Raw genomic sequence first — 18,415 nt, 5'->3', positions numbered from 1 at the left:
AAACCTCACTTCTACAGTCATTTATATCTTCATTTATTTTTGTGCTGGTGCTTTAAAAGTGAATGTAATGATTGATCTCAGGTAGTTCAGTACCAGACATCCTTTATGTGCTACCGTGTATCCCAGAAGAATGGCAGATGACAAAGACGTACTCCGGGATGTGTGGTTTGGGAGGATACCCACCTGTTTCACACTAAACCAAGACGAGGTGACAGAGAGGGAGGCAGAGCCCTATTATGTGAGTATATTGCCCAGGATGGGTCAAACTGTGTCAGAGTCATACTGGTCTCGGTTCTGCATGCACAGTCCATTCATTCAATCTCATATGCATTTGGGTGTCAAGAAAACAAATCTATACCATTATACTTTGAAAAAACTATCACCAATGTAATTTCTTGTTTGTCAGTTTAGCTGCTAACTTGACCATTTATTAGCCTTCTGATTTATACATTTAGACTTGATGCAAAGGTTTCAGATGCCTAAGTTATAGCTAAGTGACTCATCATTAAAAAAAACAAAAAACATTTATTTTCCCACAGTTACTCCTGCCAAGAGTTAGCTATTTGACACTGGTTACTGACAAAGTGAAAAAGCACTTCCAGAAAGTAATGAAGCAAGAAGACATGGAAGAAATGTGGTTGGAATATGAAGGAACAGCTTTAAAATGGTAGGTTGATTTATAAACAAATCGTGGTGCTATGAAAAAAAAAAACACTTTTGGTTTGAGTTATTTTTATTTATTTTAAAGGTTTGGGCACAGTTATCATACATCGTTAAGTGAAATAAAACGGAAACTTGAAATAAAAACATACTAACCAGTATGCATTCAGATTATAGTTCTTCCTCATATTGTATTGTTCTTGTTTATAAACAGAACGGTCCTACACATCTGCAGAAACTAAACAATCCAATAATTCATGACACCATCTCTCCATGAGAAAAAAAAAAACCCTATTCTGCAACACTAGCTATCTTCAGCAGTACAACAGTGGCAGCATGAGAAGCAAACTTTGGAAAACCAAACTATGCACCTATTACAATCGCATATTGCTAAATGATGGGAGCAGTCTTCGGAGGCAAGTGAACACTGCCTTACATGAAACAAACAAAAAAATCAAAATAAATGGATGAAACGTACATGGCTGCGAAATACACATAGAAAATGGCTCACACACTGTTTGGTGCTGTCGTTTCCCTATGTTCTTGTGTCCTTTGCACGATTTAATTTTAAGTAGCAATCCATATCCTGCATGATGACACGGTGTACACACACACAAGCATAATAATAATAATTACCACAATAATAAAATAATGATGATATTCATTTTAATGTCTTTTATATGTGTAAGAGTAACACTCGCCTGCGATTACAGCAAGAGCCAGCTCCTCACACAGGAACGTAGGATTCTGGCATATTTTCACTCTGTTCTGGTGCAAATTATGCAATGATTAAACCAGCAGAAACAATAGCAGATTTATTTAAGTCAACAAGTATAATACAAATATTTGATTATATACTACTTCAAATATGTCACATTTGGTTTCTTGGAACATCTTAAATATTGCAGTTAGCGGACTTTTTTGTGCCATAAAAATATTTTTGAGTTCCCAAAGATGTCCCCAATGTAGTCGTGTAATGCTCCTTCTTGCACCCTGCAATATGAACATTTTCAATGATTAACATGATTATATCTGAAAACCTGGATCTGTCAGTTGCCTAAATGACATTCATTGAAGCATGTATTGTATATTTAATTTAACTGAGAGGAATTGCTGTCCTTCATTTGTAATTTACTTGAAGTGACAGAACCCTGGAGGACAATTTTAACTTCAGGACTACAATGTCAACAATCACTTGATTCTGTAGGGATACTATAGCTTGAGGAACATGTTTTTTTTTTTTTTTTTAATATATATATATATATATATAATATATATGAATCCTTCACCAAGACACCACAACAACGTGCATTTAACAGAACTGCATTTTGTCATATTTTGCAGAGTATTTGATGTAAACAAAAAGTGATGATTAGTTCTCCTTTTGTTGAAAGATCCCAGTTATCTAGAGCTTTTTTATATGTGTCCTTTAAGTTATTACTCTGGTTTTAAGATAAAAGCATCCTTAGTTCTTCCACAATCTGAATTCCTTTCTGAGAAGCGGTATTTCAAAATGTGTGGACCGATGAAAATGTAGATTTTCAAATACTTCCCATTAAACATAGCATTTAGTATTGCAGCTAATTTAAACTGCAACGAATGTGAAATTAGCTTGATGTTGATATGCTATTCATTCATTGTATATTGTTATTTATAATCTTTGATTTTGGGACTGTTCATTTAATTTCTGAGGGAGGTATTTGACACCTAACGTGAGTTTCCACAATGGTGTCCTCCTTCTTTATAATTTGGTCAATTTCACGGTTTTGTTTGACAAAATGTACCCTGAAAAATCTCAAGGAGGCCAACAAGTGTCTTTAAAGTAGGGAACACATAAGGGTTTGACTGGACTTATTTTAATTATAAAGAGAAAATCAAAACAAGAATTGGTGTGTCTCTGCTTAGAGTTTAACACAGGTACTGTTTCTGGGCTGTCTTGTACTATTTTGTCCACCAGGTGGTAGACTAAGCACAGAGTTGAGAATTTAAGAATTAAGATCTTGTCTTCATATGGGCTGTACATAAAAGACCAAGTTTATAAAGATCTAAAAATATTTAGAAAATCTTTGAGAATCCAATTCTTTTGTCACCCTATTTTTCTAGGCATTACCCAATTGGTCTGCTTTTCGACCTTCATGCCTCGAACACATCCCTTCCTTGGAGCATCACAGTGCACTTTAAGGTACCTATTATCAATGTGTATTTATCATCCTGTGTCTTTTCATGTTTGTATATGAGCTTTTGGAAGTCAATTTGCAATTTCCCCTTCATTTGAGTCACTAATGAAAACAAATTTAACCTGAGAACATTATGGCTGTAAATGCAGGGATTTGATTGACCTACTTTGCAACCCAGCTTCCACCGAACCTTTTAATGAGTTTATTTATTATTATTATTATTATTATTATTATTATTTTTATTTCTTGGCAGACGCCCTTATCCAGGGCGACTTACAACATAAGTACAAACAAAGTGCAAAAATACAGTTTAATTTATTATTTTGTATGACTCCCATACTCACTCATTCTTTGTCTCCTTTCTCTTTTCATATAAGGTATTTTAGTACACTGCCTTTGTTTGATGTTATGTGCCCTGTTTGTTCTTGTTTTTAAAAAAAATAGTCACATCAAGCCACATCTGTTAGTTTAACTGCATTTGAATGTTTAATGCTTGATGGTATAATTTAGTTTGACATTTGAATAATTAATAGGGCATTTCTGGGAATATCAGAATGTTTTGCAGTCACTTGATTCTTGGCTATATATATATATATATATATATATATATATATATATATATATATATATATATATATATATATATATATATGTATTATAATATAAGACATCCTCTTTGAAAATGTGTGGTGCAAAATTACCACTTACCTTTTTGTCATTAATGGTTGTTCATCAGCATTGGCATTAGGTGGTGCTGTCTTCAAACAGTTTAATTTTGCCCGAGCAGAGAAGGATCTGTAGGCCATTCATACATTTGCTTTTTTTCTTTAACAATGCAGGGATTTAAGTGCATTTTCAATGAGTGTTGAGTTGTGATGTTTATAATCCATCAGTAAAAAAACATGTCACTTTAGTCTTTTGCTGTTGTCTGTATTTTCTCATCCCAGAGCTTTTGATTTTTAACAGCAGTACTTTAAATGTGAATGTGTGTAATATACATCCACGTGTGTGTATACATGAAGGCTCTTTTTGCTTTATTGCAGAATTTTCCAGAGAAAGACATTCTGCACTGCCCTTGTAATTCTGTCATAGAAGCACACTTTATGTCCAGCATTAAAGAGGCTGATGCCTTGAAGCACAAAGGCCAAGTCATCAACGAAATGCAGAAAAAAGACCACAAACAGCTTTGGATGGGCTTACAAAATGGTGAGATCTTTTACATGTCTCTTATCTTGAACTGCACACTTTCATTGCAATAATCTGATCAAGCAAGAATATGTATGTAGGTGCTTTTATTTACTCCCACATAGTATGCCGCATAGACAATCTAGCAAATGCAAGAAATCTCACACAATTTAATGTTTTTGAAAACAGTATTCAAAAGAGCTCCTGAGTTGTTTATTTTACTTATTGGAATTACCCCTTTAACCAAAGCAACTTGTATTCAAGGAACCAAGTGTGTAATACACTTACAGAGAACATCCAAAAAGCATACTGCAGTAACAAGTAGAGTGATTTAACAGGCATATACAATACAGTATCACATGAATTGAAGCAAATATACAGCACATGTAATGAAGCATTAGTATACACTTAGAACAAGGAGATCATCCAAAGCCAAGGTGATCTGGTGTTCTGTACTTTGTATGATCTACCTGTTTAATAGTCATGAATAGGGACATTTTGTGTAATTATGATGTCATTAAATATTACTTCGGTAATAATGATCTTACTTTTTTTTGTCCCCCTCTTTTAACTTAAGAAATATATATTATGGAAATAAGAATTACAATTTTAAAGTACTGTAATATGCTGTCCAACATGCTAGATGGCACACCTGATTAAATCTTTAAGCTCCAGTTTGTTATCCCTCAGGGGAAGCTTGGACCTCTAGGGCTCAAGAGCTTGGCAACGTCACCCATGCAGGTTAACTGCAGCTCTCTGCCCTCCATCTCTTTCACTCATGATGGTAGCAACAGTGTGACGAACCTGGATTTGGGCATTTCAAAATGTCTTTAAACATAGTGGAAGAAACAAAAGGTGTTTTATAAGTAGTACTGGATGAAGATGCCCTTCAGGCCTCCAGTAATACAGATGGCATACAAATGACAGATTCCTACAACTGTACATTGTGGAGAGTTAAATATCTTTATGGTTATATTATGAAATTGGGGATCGGAAGGGATCTCGTATCAAAACAGCCAGGTAGAATGCGATTGTTTTGTGTATCTGGTATTCGGTGAAATGGCGGTAAATAAGTAATTCAATGAGAATCTCTAGGTATATTTGTTTTATCTCCTTATAAAAAGACAAACGTAGCCACAGGTTTTTTGGCCGTACATTCACATGCATTTTGCATATGATTATGGGTAAATTATTAAGTCTAATATTTTGGAATTTGTGAAGTAATTTTAATCTTTACTTATTTTATAGAAGTTTATTTTATTGCTTCGGCTGTCGAGATGGTAACATTTGAGTCAGTGACTGAGAGATTATTTCTGTTCCTAAGACCCCAAAACCTTTAGCAGACGGAAGGACTTCAGCTTTCTGCACCCCAATTAGTCGTCTTCATCCTGGCTGTACTTTCTATCGTAAATCAATATTACAAGAATTGTATTTCCTTCATAAGAGCTCTACTTGATTAATGAGATGTTACATTATCTGAATGGTACCTGCCCACACTTACTCTATCAAACATTGGAGGAGAAACTGGGCAGTGAACAAGTTCTTGTAAGATGTTATGTAATAGCAGATATGTCATAAATGGGTGGTATAGTTAGGAGGAATTCTCCTCCTGAAGAAAACATGCTGAAACAGTGCTTTGAGGAGTATTATGTCACAATTCCCTTAATGTTAATTCCCGTAATTTGCTTGAAAAGGAAATGTATTCTAGCCTGCCACACACAAACAAGTGTTGTACTATACTGAGAATGGGTACAATAGGAATAAGTAGGTTTTTTTTACATTTAATGTCAAAGAGAAAAATATAATAAAGATAATACGTTATATTTAAATTAAATACATTATAAAAAAACATGTATGCAACAAGGTATTTATATAAAATTAGTTGATTTCCTTAATTCTATACATTGACATCCTGTTTCAAATGAAAGTAAAATACAGCAAAGTAAGGAGATGGTTCTGACTGACTGAAGTGCTGTCTTGTGTCTGTGACTTTATTAGAAAGATAACCGCGTGAAACCGTCTAGAGACCTACAGAATTTAAAACCATTAGGAACAAACTCTTGAAACACTTGATCTGAACTCTGTTGAAATGGCAAATGTTCTCAAAGTTTGCTTGTATCTAAGAATGGGGGAATATTTCACAAAGCAAATATTGATGTTGCACAAAAAGAGCAATGTCCAAAAAGCTTAAAAAGAATCGCTAGAACTAGTTCAGTTTCAGAATTTTACAATTTTACATCAGTTGGGCCCTGCATGCTTAGACTTGGGTTACTCTTCTATGATAGAGGGGAGGGGGGAGGAAATGAAGTAAAGGTTTTTAAAAAAAAGCAACAATCTTGTATAATCTTTAAACAATCAAGTAAGTTTATTCTGCTTTCGAATATAAATATTTTATATTAATACCAGTTAAATTCAGATACTTCCCTAAATTATATGGTAACAATAATGGATCCTATCAAGAAAACGGACTCAACCCATCACCAAAATATTTTATAGATAGATTTAAGAAAGCAGTCAGTCTGTTTTGTGTTTTTTTTCCACAGCCAAACCGTTGAAGTCGTGCTTTCAAAAGAACATGTGAATGTTTTTGCGAAAGGGAGAAAAAACGAATTAAGAATCCAAATTATAACGAAAACTTTCAAATACTAAATATATGTAAAAACAGTAGCTGCAAAGGAGAAATAAGAAAAGCTTGTGAAACCAAGACAGACTTGTTTTAGAATTTAACTCATCTTTCTAGTTCTGGCTCTTTTTCAGATAACATGCATGTAAAGCCACCACTCCCTTAGAATTCGTTTTAACCATATATCACAACCACAAGAGAAAAAAGAAAGTAGCATTTGTGATAACTGACTATCACAAAACACTCCACCTGGTGCTGTGAAACACATCTCAGTATTGAACATGCAAACATGACGCTTGGGTTTCAGTCAGCAATAAAAAAAAAGGAACAGTGACACAATTCTGATCTTCCATCTGCTGTCTTACAGAGATCAAAAGCTAAAAATGTTGTCATCTATTCAAGAAATTAGTGGGTTATCTCAATTTGTGGATATTCTTTTGAGTTCAAAGGTAGAAAATTAATTGATGACCTGTATTAATCACCAGATATGACAGTGGTTTACTCTGTCTTGACTGTTTCCAGCATAATATGTTAATTTTGTGGTGTATGTGCTTTAAAGATAAAATAATTTGCTCTGATAGATTTGATTTTAATGTGTTTAAACCTGTGTTGGGAGTTTATCAGTGCTACCACTCACACTCTTCATATGGTTTGTATTTAAATGTAGCTCATATCATCCATGTTTAGTTTTTTTAAGCTGTTCAGCACAGGTTTGATGCGATGAATCTCACTGTGTAGGGTGCCTTGTAAAAGCTTCACATTTTGGAGACCCTTATACAGTAGTTGAGACATCCTTTAAAATGCTGTATATAAGGGAGGATTGCAGCTTTGTCATGGTTGTGACGGATTTTTCAAGGGTGGCCGGGATTGTATTGGAGGATCCCGATCGTACTTCCTCACCCTCCCCAAGTGTAGTGTTGGGGGGACGTGGCGATGTGCCAAGATGCATTAGTACAATTGCTGATTCAAAAACTTAGGGGGAGAAAAAAAAGAATTGGAGATTCCAAACAGAAATTTAAAATAGCGCTGGCAGGACAGATTTAGTTTTTTGATCATCCTAGACCACTCGTGTTAGTCAGTGTAAAATGTAATGGCGAATCTAGATTCCTGTATCTTCAATCTTCAGCCTGTCATGCTGCTCATCTAACAACCTGTCCAAAGCACCTCTAAAGCGCATTACTGCTGTATAGCTCTTAGAAGGTCAGGAATACTTCACCTAAATCAGCACCTCTCCTCCTAGCGAGAATGCTGTTAATTGTATTGAAAATTAGCCGTTAACATGCTTTAAAAATGTATTTGTTCAATAAACACACACTTTACTCATCCTGCCAGTAATATTGAAACACTTTTTGTTACATCTGCCATGTGAGAACAGGCAAGCAACACTTTCTAATTGCTACTTGATAATGGGGTGCTCAGTAGAGGTTAGGTGTGAAGGTGCACTGGTTTCCTTTTTGTAATGTTGAGTAATTGAGCAAGTCATCATTTTGGAGGAAAAAAAAAACCCTAAAAACTATTGTGAAGGAAACCCAGAGTTTCTGTTGTGACTATTCATCATTTCAGTATATATTCTGAGAAAACGGAGAAGAAAGTGATTCAGATTTACCTTAATAAAACTGAAGGAAAATAAAATGCAACTTACATCTCTACTGTATATATGAAACCATGGATGTATGAATGTTTGTAGACTGGTACTGTGATTCCTAGATGGCAATTTAAAAAATGTGGTGCCAATCTGCCAATCTTGCTTTTTAATGCAAGTCAACATATATAAATAAATAAATAAATGCATACATAGATACAAACAAAACTTTAAATAAACATGCATTCTAATTCATGATACAGAAAAGTATTAAATAGTATTAAATCAAAGTAGCAATATTTTTTGGCAGAATTACAATATTATGAAAATGTATGGCTGACAGAAATGAAAACCGTTATTACGATGTGAATGCTACTAACTTAGCAGGTTTTTATCCTGATTATAGATGATTGGAGGTTAACCAGTCAAAACCAATATCAAAAGGGACATGATGAGAATGTATTTAATTAAAAAAAAAACAGTATATCACGACAACATGCCAAGGCAGATAGCTGCAGTAGGTTATGTACAGGCAGGGCATTGATCATCTTTACATAATTTCTTTGTCTCAAAATGTCAAAAGTTTGTAAAACTCTTTTTTGAAGTTAATGTTTTGCTGTTGTTTTTCTTGCCTTCAGATAAATTTGACCAGTTCTGGGCTATGAATAGGAAACTGATGGAATACCCAACAGAAGAGGGGGGTTTCCGATATATTCCCTTCAGGCTATACCAGGTAAAAAGACTTGACTTCTTATTAGAAATGTATAGTTCCCTAACATACATTTGCATGAATAATGATGTATGCTATGTGTTGTGCATCCAGCATTTCAGACTCCACTGAAGAACGATCTGTCAACATTTTTTAGTAATGCACATTAACAAAATACTTAAATTAGACCTTAATAGGCGCATTTACATTGCCATTTCTGATCCGGATCGGTAGCATTCGATCAGGATCAGAAATGGCAGTGGTAACGTTTGGCGATCGGATCAAATGTTCCTCTCGGGGAGATGGTACAGATCTGGATCAATTGCATCGGTAGCATTTGCAGAGGAAACACTCGACCGGTTCAAGTTCCAGCATGCACTGCGTCGGCGTATGTTTTAGAGACGGGGCAGACCAAACACTCTTCACATTAGTGGAGCAGATAAGAGAACCTTCCCTACTTCCCTTATTACAAATATAATATTGTTAAAGTTAACACTAAATGGCTTGTTGCTTTAACTTCTCAAAAAATATAGAATTGAATTTTATTTTGAGATGCTTTGGCTGCGAAAAGTAACTTATGTTGATAAATAATGTTTTAAAATGTTTTGGTTTTGAAAAATATGCAACTGATAAAACAAGTTTTTGATATAGCATTGTTATTAAGGACTAATTTAATATATGCATATAATGAAGCTTGAACTTGTTATAGTGCGCATGCGAGGACCCCTGTGGCGGCTGAAAATTGATCCTGATCAAATGGCACTGTAAACGCAACACCACTGATCGTGATCAAATGTCCGATACATTTGATCCAGATCAGAAATGGCAGTGTAAATGCACCTAATGGCAGCCCCAGAATCTGCAGAATCCGTGCTCGCATTTCAATAATCATCCACTGCCAACTTTTGATCTGAAATTCAATGTAATTTTCAGGTCATGCCCCAGGGGAAACCTAGATGCTCTGTCATTTTTATGCTGCCTACCTATTTAAAGAGATTTTTCAATTACCATCTTTAAAAAATAACCTGGCACTTTTCATGTGAATTGTGAAAGACATGCTATGTTCAAATATGTATTTGACTATAGTTGTTCTGCTATCAGCACAAAAAGCAATGTATACATATTTTACTTGGTAGCAAAGAGCTGTACTCATTTCCTGTTTTCAACAATATGCACAAAATAACACCTAGGAGCAAGTGTGGCAGTTGATAGTTTTTTCTTTTTTTGCCTGCATCATTATTTTTTCATAAGGTTACTTTAGTCTGCTCTTAATCTTCAGTATATGTAAATTATACAATTATATACAGTATTTTTTTATCATACCAGTAACTAGGGCTGCCCCCTGAAAGTCGACAAGTCAAGCTTTTTTGTCAGTCAAATCAAAGTTATTGGAGTATTACAATAATTGTAGATGTCGGCCTATATTTTATATTCTAGCAGGGCAAGCACCAAAAAGAATCTGCAGACAACATGCGCTGCTGGTGGTGGCGTTTTGTTAAGCTGACATTGCCGGCTCGTCTGACAGCCCCGCCGGGAGCCTCAGCGCTCTGGAGGCGCAGCGCTGTTTCAGTGCTGTGATACACAATATCCACGGAAGTAATGTGTTGAAGTACCTAATGTTGCAGATTGTTTGTGTTGCTAGCAAATACTGAATGTTAAATGTCGGCACAAGGAACAAAAATTGCTCTGGCTCTTGCTCTGGATGAACGGATGGCTGAAGCACGTAGAGAGAGAGGACGGACAGTCGTTGTTGTATTTGTCCCACCCCTCCTCCGCTGTGATTGGATGGCTGGGTAAAAAGTGACAGTGACGAGCGCTCTGTTTTACCCAAAGTTGAAAATGTGTTAGCTCTCGGCGACCAGAAAAAAACGCCCAGCGTTTCAGTTCTACACTTTTGACAATATACCCTAACATTCTGTTTGCCTTTTTTATTGCTTCCCCACATTGTTTGGATGGAGAAAGACCTAGGAGTCTACGTGGACTCCTCACTTTCTTATGCGTTACTTCATCTAGTTCTGTTCCTCCCATAGTGTAATTATAGTGGACATTTTTGTTACCTGCATGTAATACCTTGCACTAGTCCACATTGAATTTCATCTGCCAGGTGTCGGCCCACAACTGAATATTATCTAAGTCCCTTTGAATAACCTGTGCTGCCGAGATAGTATCTGCTGAGACACCTATTTAGTTTGCTAACTATCCCAGAGTCCAGATCATTAATATGGATTAGAAACAGCAAAGGCCCTAATACTGACCCCTGTGGAACTCTACTAACAACCTTATTGATTAAATAAGTCTTGTTGAATTTACTGCTACTTGCTTCCGATTTAAACACTGCATCATTTAGATTAATGAAGCGAGAAACCCTTGGTTTATTTTATATGGAAAATAACTATTATTATTACTAGAATAAAAATTTGAACACGTTATATTAACTCGTTATTAAAACAAGTAATATTATTACCGTAGCGCGTTACGCTAGTAACGCATTACCCCCAACTGTGATCAAGTCATTATGAAAACCTTTAAAAATTAGTAGTTTGTAGGGCTTCATTGAACCGACGAGGCTGGAGTGTTTCTTTGCATTTGAATACATCTCTTCCACAGTTTGGTTCTTTTTTTGGACTGTTTTTATTTTTAATTGAACCAGAATAAGTTTGCTTTCACATATAGCTCCAAACGAACCAAACCACAATTCAATCCACATCAGACCTTAAAAAGGCCCATTAAAGGACTTGCAGATGTGGATCAAACCAAACGGACTAGAAAAAAATATTTATATATAATTTTTTTTTTTTTTAATAGGAAGAACTAGATAGAACTTCTCAAACGGACTAAACAGATAAACATAAATTCACTTTGAAAGAAATTCAAGTTCGATTCAATTTACCTGGTGTGAAACAAACCGAACCTAAAATGAAAGAAAAATAGCCAGTTTGCAAGTTGACCTCAATTCGAATGACTTGCACGTGACCTAGGTGTGAAAGTGCCAAAATAAATGTTTTTGTTTAATTAAATGTCATTTAGTGCTTATGCCAGTAAGTTGACTAAGGAAGGGTTACATTATTTTTTCTTCTTGTAATCGTCTTGGTTCTTGATTTTCGTAATTCATTTCTGGTACTATCAGTTATGGTCTCTGAATTGACAGATCAGAAAGTGAAATGAAAAAGGATTATGAAAATGTGACTCAGCATTTTAGTTACCATAAGTGGTGGCCAAACTTATTCTGAAATTAATAGTTACTAAATGTTCATAAGTAGCAAGTTGCATTATAGGTTTACAATAGTGTTACACAAGGAACACCTAGTTAAGGATAAGGTGTTTTACATTGTAATCATGTAATCTTTCATGGTCAAATTAAATGAATTGTTTGTTATGTATAGAAACATTGGGAAATGCATTGAAAAATAAGTCATATAGTAAAAAGACATAAACAACTAAATTAATGTGTATGTCCATATGAGGTCTTGAATATCAGAATGGAATGCCTTTTTTTCATTGGCTATCTGAATCTGAAATAATAATAATAATCTTTAATTTGCAGATTTCAGTTATGACAGGCTAGATAACCCTGAAAGTACTCATAACTGATGTTATTTGATTAAAGAAAAGTCAAAGTGAAACTGCTGTCTGTCTTACAGATGGTACAGCCTGTTATTACTCAGAATGTTCTTGCAGCTTTGATAACCTGCGGATAGATGAGATCTCTGAGAACCTCTGAGATCAGTTCAGTAAAGTGTATTTTACCTTTTTATCTTTCTTTTAGGTTATCATTAGATATTTGAGTTACTGTCAAAACCTGACATATCACACTCTCTGGAAACAACAATTTAGGCTTTTGTTTTTGTAATTCATGTTTATAACCCTTCTCTCCAAATGAATCCTTAAAATGACAGGGCATTGTTTTTGTCTCCTTTATATGAGCGCTTTCTACCAAATCTTTGTAACTTCTGTAGACGTAAACAAGTATGAACAAATATTGTTATATCTGGTATACTTGGGTAGTGTTTTCCAAATAATCATTCTTAACCTCATCAGTGAAGTCTAAAGTCTTGACTGGCATTGTACTGGTGTCATGTGATACTGATAATGATAAACTGCTTCCCTGTACTTTACTCTCTTTAATAATCAATAATTCTATACTGGTTGAAAAATGAAAACAGACGTTTGTAGTTTGTGTGTATTTACTGGTGATTTTATGGGAATGTTGTTTTATAAACTTAATAGAATGGGATGTTTGTTAGTTTATCAAAATAGCCTCCAGTAGGTGGTGCTCTTTGCCAGGACTTGGTTTCACCTTCTAGCTTGAAAGACTGGAGTTGAAACTGTTACAGGGGTTTTAATTAGTTAAAAATCTAAAATCGACTTCTTTAAAATAAGCCCTCTATCTTTAAGGTAACAAATAATTAATGTTATTGTGAAATGTGTGAAAGAAAATCCAAAAGTAGAGAATCACTGACAAGACCAACAGAAGACCTCCCCACACACACACCCATGACCAAAACCCTTACGCAGCAGGAGGGCAGAAAGTCTGTATTTTCAGTATATTACCTTATTTCCAGTAAACAAAGTAAAGACGTCCCCTTTCTTAGTTTGATGTTTGTCAAAAAAAGTCAGTCGTTTTTAATCATTTAGTTGACCAAAATTACCATATGATCCAAGCAGATTATGCATGATTCAGTGTTTTGCTTTGTTTTTTTTTTTGGATGCTTATCATTGTTCCCAAAAATGATGTAACTGATCATATCATCTCATTGTTCTTTTACAAGGAAAATAATGAGTAGCCACATCATTTACACGTCTTTACTTGGACTTAGCATTGTGGTGCTGTAGCACACTTGGTCTGGCTCAATTGTTTTTGAAAGATTTCTGTGGGGAAAGAAGTTGGTTGAACTGCCTGATCAAAAATTTGAAGTGTGATTCCCCCCACTGCAATAAATCAAAGGACAGTGAATGGCAGGATACTGTTTCTCCACTGTACTGATGGAAAATTTTAACCTTGAAAATTGAGATGGAATCTGTGCACATTCAACGAATATTATCCCAATCCCAATTTACACACAATCAGCCATAACATCAGAGTGAATTCTAAAATAATATGGAGATAATGCAAGTCTCTCTTATTGATGTTGTTATAGAGAAGATTGTTTATTTTTTAGGTTTAAAATTTTCCATTAAAGAGTAATGTAATGTAATTTGTTTTTCTCTGCTTTCCTTCGACACAAAAATGGTGCAGATGTGTAAAGATCTTGATAAACTGATTTAAAAATGGAATAAAATGCCAAAGACAATCAAATAAGATTTGCACAGCCCTCTCACAATAATACTGTCATACATCTGTTACATGGTGAGGCCCCTGCTGCAGTATAATTAAAGATGAGAACTTTTCATACCACAACAGCAGTTTAGGGGAGTCCGTCTCATCATTACATGCACTTTTTTTTTTTTTACTGTACAAGAAAAATAGACGCACCTTTCATGTTATTTAATGCACATGACTCACAGTGTGCGGGAGTGAGTCGAGATTCTTCCTAATTTAGGAACATCCTAGTGGAGGAATCCCCCAGGAAATATAGGCCTGTAGCTCGACTCTTACTGGCTGCTTTTTACAAGGTGGTTATATTTCCCAGGAGCTCTTTGTCTTGTATCAGAGAAATCCATGTAGTCATGTTAATTCTTGCACCCCAACCTACAAAAACAAACCAAAATCATGTTGTCTGCTTTTGTGACTTACGCTAATTTAGTCCTTGTATCTTTTGGAAGTCATAAGGTGATGTGAGAAATTGTAAAACTATGTAGCATAATTCCTGGAACAGGAGTAGCCCCTCCCTGGCTGAACTGGGTGTGAAGGTGCTGAGTTACCTGCTCCATTATGCGAAGCGCTCTTCTCAATTGATCACCTCACTGACAATGGAAGTAGCAGCCCCTGGGTGTTACATTCCACAAGAAAGAACAACAATCATCTGAGATGAGTAACACGCTGCCTGGGAGTCCACTGTTGCTTTCAGTTGTCACGCTTTGTTGCGTCTTTCGTTTTTTGGTTCTTTTCTCTCCCAAAATACGTTTGCACTGACACATGTAGGAATTGTCTTTGGTAGATATCTGTTGTTGTTGTTGTTGTTGTTGTTGTTGTTGTTTTTTTTGTCTGTGTTTTAGGTTTAATGTCAAAGCATTAAATGGTTTAATTTGAAAATACCATACCATCCCATGTACAGATATGTTATTACTACTATTTTATTATTTTTGTGTAGTCAAGATTTATATATAAAGAGCTGATTAACCAAATCCATCTCCCCCCTCAAATCAATACTTAATTTGTTTTAATCTATTTCTGGCATAATTTCATCATACATCTTTGACAGATTATACTGCTTCATTAAATCTTCAAATATTTTTTGTTATTTTGTATTATTTTTACACAATATTGCATTCGTTAGTGTACATCTCATGTTTGATGAAATCACAATTTGTTAACAATATCAACACACTGAGAATACTTGTTAAATGGCAGTTTAAACTTACATGTTCAGCTGTAATTCCACAATAGTAAAAGATAATGAGTTTAATTCCCGTGCTACCTAAATTGATGAGACAGACTTTAGGGAACCCTCTGTGGATGACTGAAGTACATTTCCCAAAATGATGATTAATTCTGAGAATGTCTCAATACTGACACTAGAGGTCTGGAAAAGATTACTGCAACATTATTACTTCTGGCTGAGCTGGAACAATCTCAGACATCCAGCAGGATTGTAAAACTGAATAGCTTGAGCCTTGCTTACTGAAGTGAGCTAATAACTTTTGGTTAAACAGCAGCAGCATGCAAATTGAAGCAACAAACTATAACTAATCAGAAAAGCACCTCTAATCACTAAGATCATTTACAACAGACTGACAAAAATAACACATTGGAACATGTCTAGGACGACTCTTTTGGAAAGGTTTGTTTTTCTGCAAGGCCTGGTGTTCTTAGTGTTGAGGGCCATTTATTGCTTGTGAAATTGGTAATACTGTATATAACAAGTAATAGTATGATTGAAATAAAACCCTTTTAATTGGAAATCTAGATATTACAGGTGAGATTTTGTTTTATGTATTAAGGAAATAGGTGCTTTATATAGAGTTGTAGGTGATTATTTTTACACCTATCAATTAAGTTTTATTTAGTGATTCATTCCAAATCTTTTAGACGGGGGTATATAAACTTTGTATCGCCCCTCCATTGAATTCTATACCGTGCCACTCAATAGTTCACACATCCAAAATCTTAGTTCAGTTCAATCAACTCAAAAACACATTTTGAATGCGCTTTTAATATGACTTCACAGCCAGAAAAATAATTTGACGTTCAGTATTTAAACATTCCAAAAATGTCGTATTAAATAAACCTTTCCTATAAACCTTCACTGTTGCCTTTAGAACTTCCAATAGTTTCATTTCAAGTGTTGTAAAATGTTCCAGTTTCCTGAAATATATTCAGATTGTTAGCTCTGTATAGTAAATTCTGAAAATATTTGGGAACATACATTTCACTTTATTATTATTAGTAATGTGAATAACAAAACCTTGACTAGTGAACCGCCAAGTAAGATGTTTTGAATCCCCATCATTCACTGGGTTATGTTCACAAAGCTTCAACTTCAACAAAATCTCAGAACCTACATGGAATACCCTTAATTGAAGCAGGGTTGACAAACAATGTTTAAATGATAATATTGTAAAGTATTGTAGCCTTTGAATGTTTTTTTTTTCATCCCAAAAAGGATGTTGGGGGGGTGGGGGGGAATCTGTACAGTAAATGAGACATGATTAAAGGTCATTTCTTTTATGAACTGCAAAGCATGAAACAGTATTTCAGATTTAATTAGAGGAGAGGATGCAGAGTGGACAAGAAAGCCACATATGATGAGGAAAGTTGTTTCTAACCACTGGTGCACCAAAATCAATTGGATTCATCAGTCTAGACACAACTATATTGTGAAGTAAAATAAAAAAATCTGAGCCCGGATATATAAATCATCCTAATGGCTGTCTTCTAACCACACAACCCCCTCTGAAAACAGATTGTGGTCTTTAGTGTAAATAACACCATCTTACTTTGATACAGACATACAGTTAATGATAACATTTACCCAAATGATAGACCCCTGGCAACTGCAGACTTCCGTCAGGGGCTCAGTGTGTGTGTCTCTGCGTCGACTCTTCTAGGCTCTAATAATTAGCTTGAGGAAAGCTGAAAGGCTTCCTATTCCCCAGCATTTTAATTTATGAAGCCAGAAAGCACCAACTGAATTTATAGCTTTGGCCTAGTTAGAAATACCATGTACCAGGTAACCCACAAACATGTATTTGCGTCTATGAAAAAAACCTTTACTTAGGGCAGGGTATTGTCTAGTCTGTATATAATCCGTAGTGTCTCATCAAGGGCTATTTTTGGGTTGATACCATGCTTGATGAATGAAAATATTACAGCTACAGACAAAAACTGAAAATTATAAGTATTGTATATTTTGTGTTAAACCACTAATAACTATATATTATTAATGTTTCCATTTTATTCTAAAAACTAAATTATAAACTGAAGTCTATTATGCATAGCTGATATGACCTACTGAACTTTGAGATAACAAAATTTGTAAAATAGAAATAGAGGTAGAAAAGTTTACAACGTGTTAATAAATTCTAGCCTATCACCTTTCTCCTTATTGGAACGGAATCATACAGTAATATACTAAATCAACTAATGACAAATGTATAGACTTTTGGTCCAAAGGATCAAAGCCTTTCTTTCTGTGATCAGCCGATATTGAAGCTTTGTAGTTTTAATTTCTCTGTTTGTTTTTCCATTCCGTTGCACCGCGGTAGAGCTAATGAGGAAATAGTTTAGGTTTTATGATCAGTCCTTGCCAAAATGGGATTGGGAAGCTTTAAGATTCAAATCAGGAGTAAAATTAAATATTCATAAAATTTTGAATATTGCCTTATTTAGAAGTGTTGTATTGATAAACTCTGATAACTTATTTGGCAGAGAGTTTGCTTAATATAGTTTGGCTTAATGCAACTTATTTTTCTTGGTGTATTTTATTTTATTTTGTAGATTATACATACTATATATTAAGTAGAGATAATTTCCAAGATCGAAACAATATTAATTTCATGTCTGACGTGTAACACTACATGACAATGTATCCTTGTTCAAAATCATCTTGGTATATTCTCTACTGTATCTCTGTTGTCCCACATTAAGAAAATAATAAGTTGATCAAATTCAGTTCCAAAGTTTTGGAATAGATGAAGAAAAAGGAAGAAGGTGTTTAGCTACAAACCCAGTGTGCAGCACTGTGGAGAGATTAAAGTATATGGTTGTTGATACAGTTAGAAATAAAATCAAGAGGAAGGTTGGGAATTTGTATTCTTCACAAAAACACATTAGTTACCATACTTTAGTGACCTTTTTAGATAATTTTCCAACAAGGTTT

General features: G+C 34.8%; 1 protein-coding gene across 3 annotated transcripts in view; it reads left to right on the top strand.

Moving 5' to 3' along the window:
* Positions 1-18,415, top strand: part of atg5 (ATG5 autophagy related 5 homolog (S. cerevisiae)) — a 52,555-nt gene that overhangs the window by 886 nt on the left and 33,254 nt on the right. For 2 of the 3 annotated variants that reach the window (XM_066701950.1, XM_066701941.1), the window contains exons 2-6: positions 127-238; positions 540-667; positions 2,764-2,842; positions 3,881-4,043; positions 8,866-8,960. In XM_066701950.1, the coding sequence (XP_066558047.1) occupies positions 127-238; positions 540-667; positions 2,764-2,842; positions 3,881-4,043; positions 8,866-8,960 (577 nt within the window). Of the gene's footprint in view, positions 1-81; positions 239-539; positions 668-2,763; positions 2,843-3,880; positions 4,044-8,865; positions 8,961-18,415 lie in introns of all 3 variants that reach the window. The other variant, XM_066701960.1, reaches the window with a different exon arrangement.

This window comes from Amia ocellicauda, chromosome 1 (assembly GCF_036373705.1).
Source record: "Amia ocellicauda isolate fAmiCal2 chromosome 1, fAmiCal2.hap1, whole genome shotgun sequence".
In the NCBI taxonomy this organism is placed as follows: Eukaryota; Metazoa; Chordata; class Actinopteri; order Amiiformes; family Amiidae; genus Amia; species Amia ocellicauda.
Note: the sequence above shows the minus strand (reverse complement) of the source record. Positions and strands in the feature narration are given on the sequence as shown.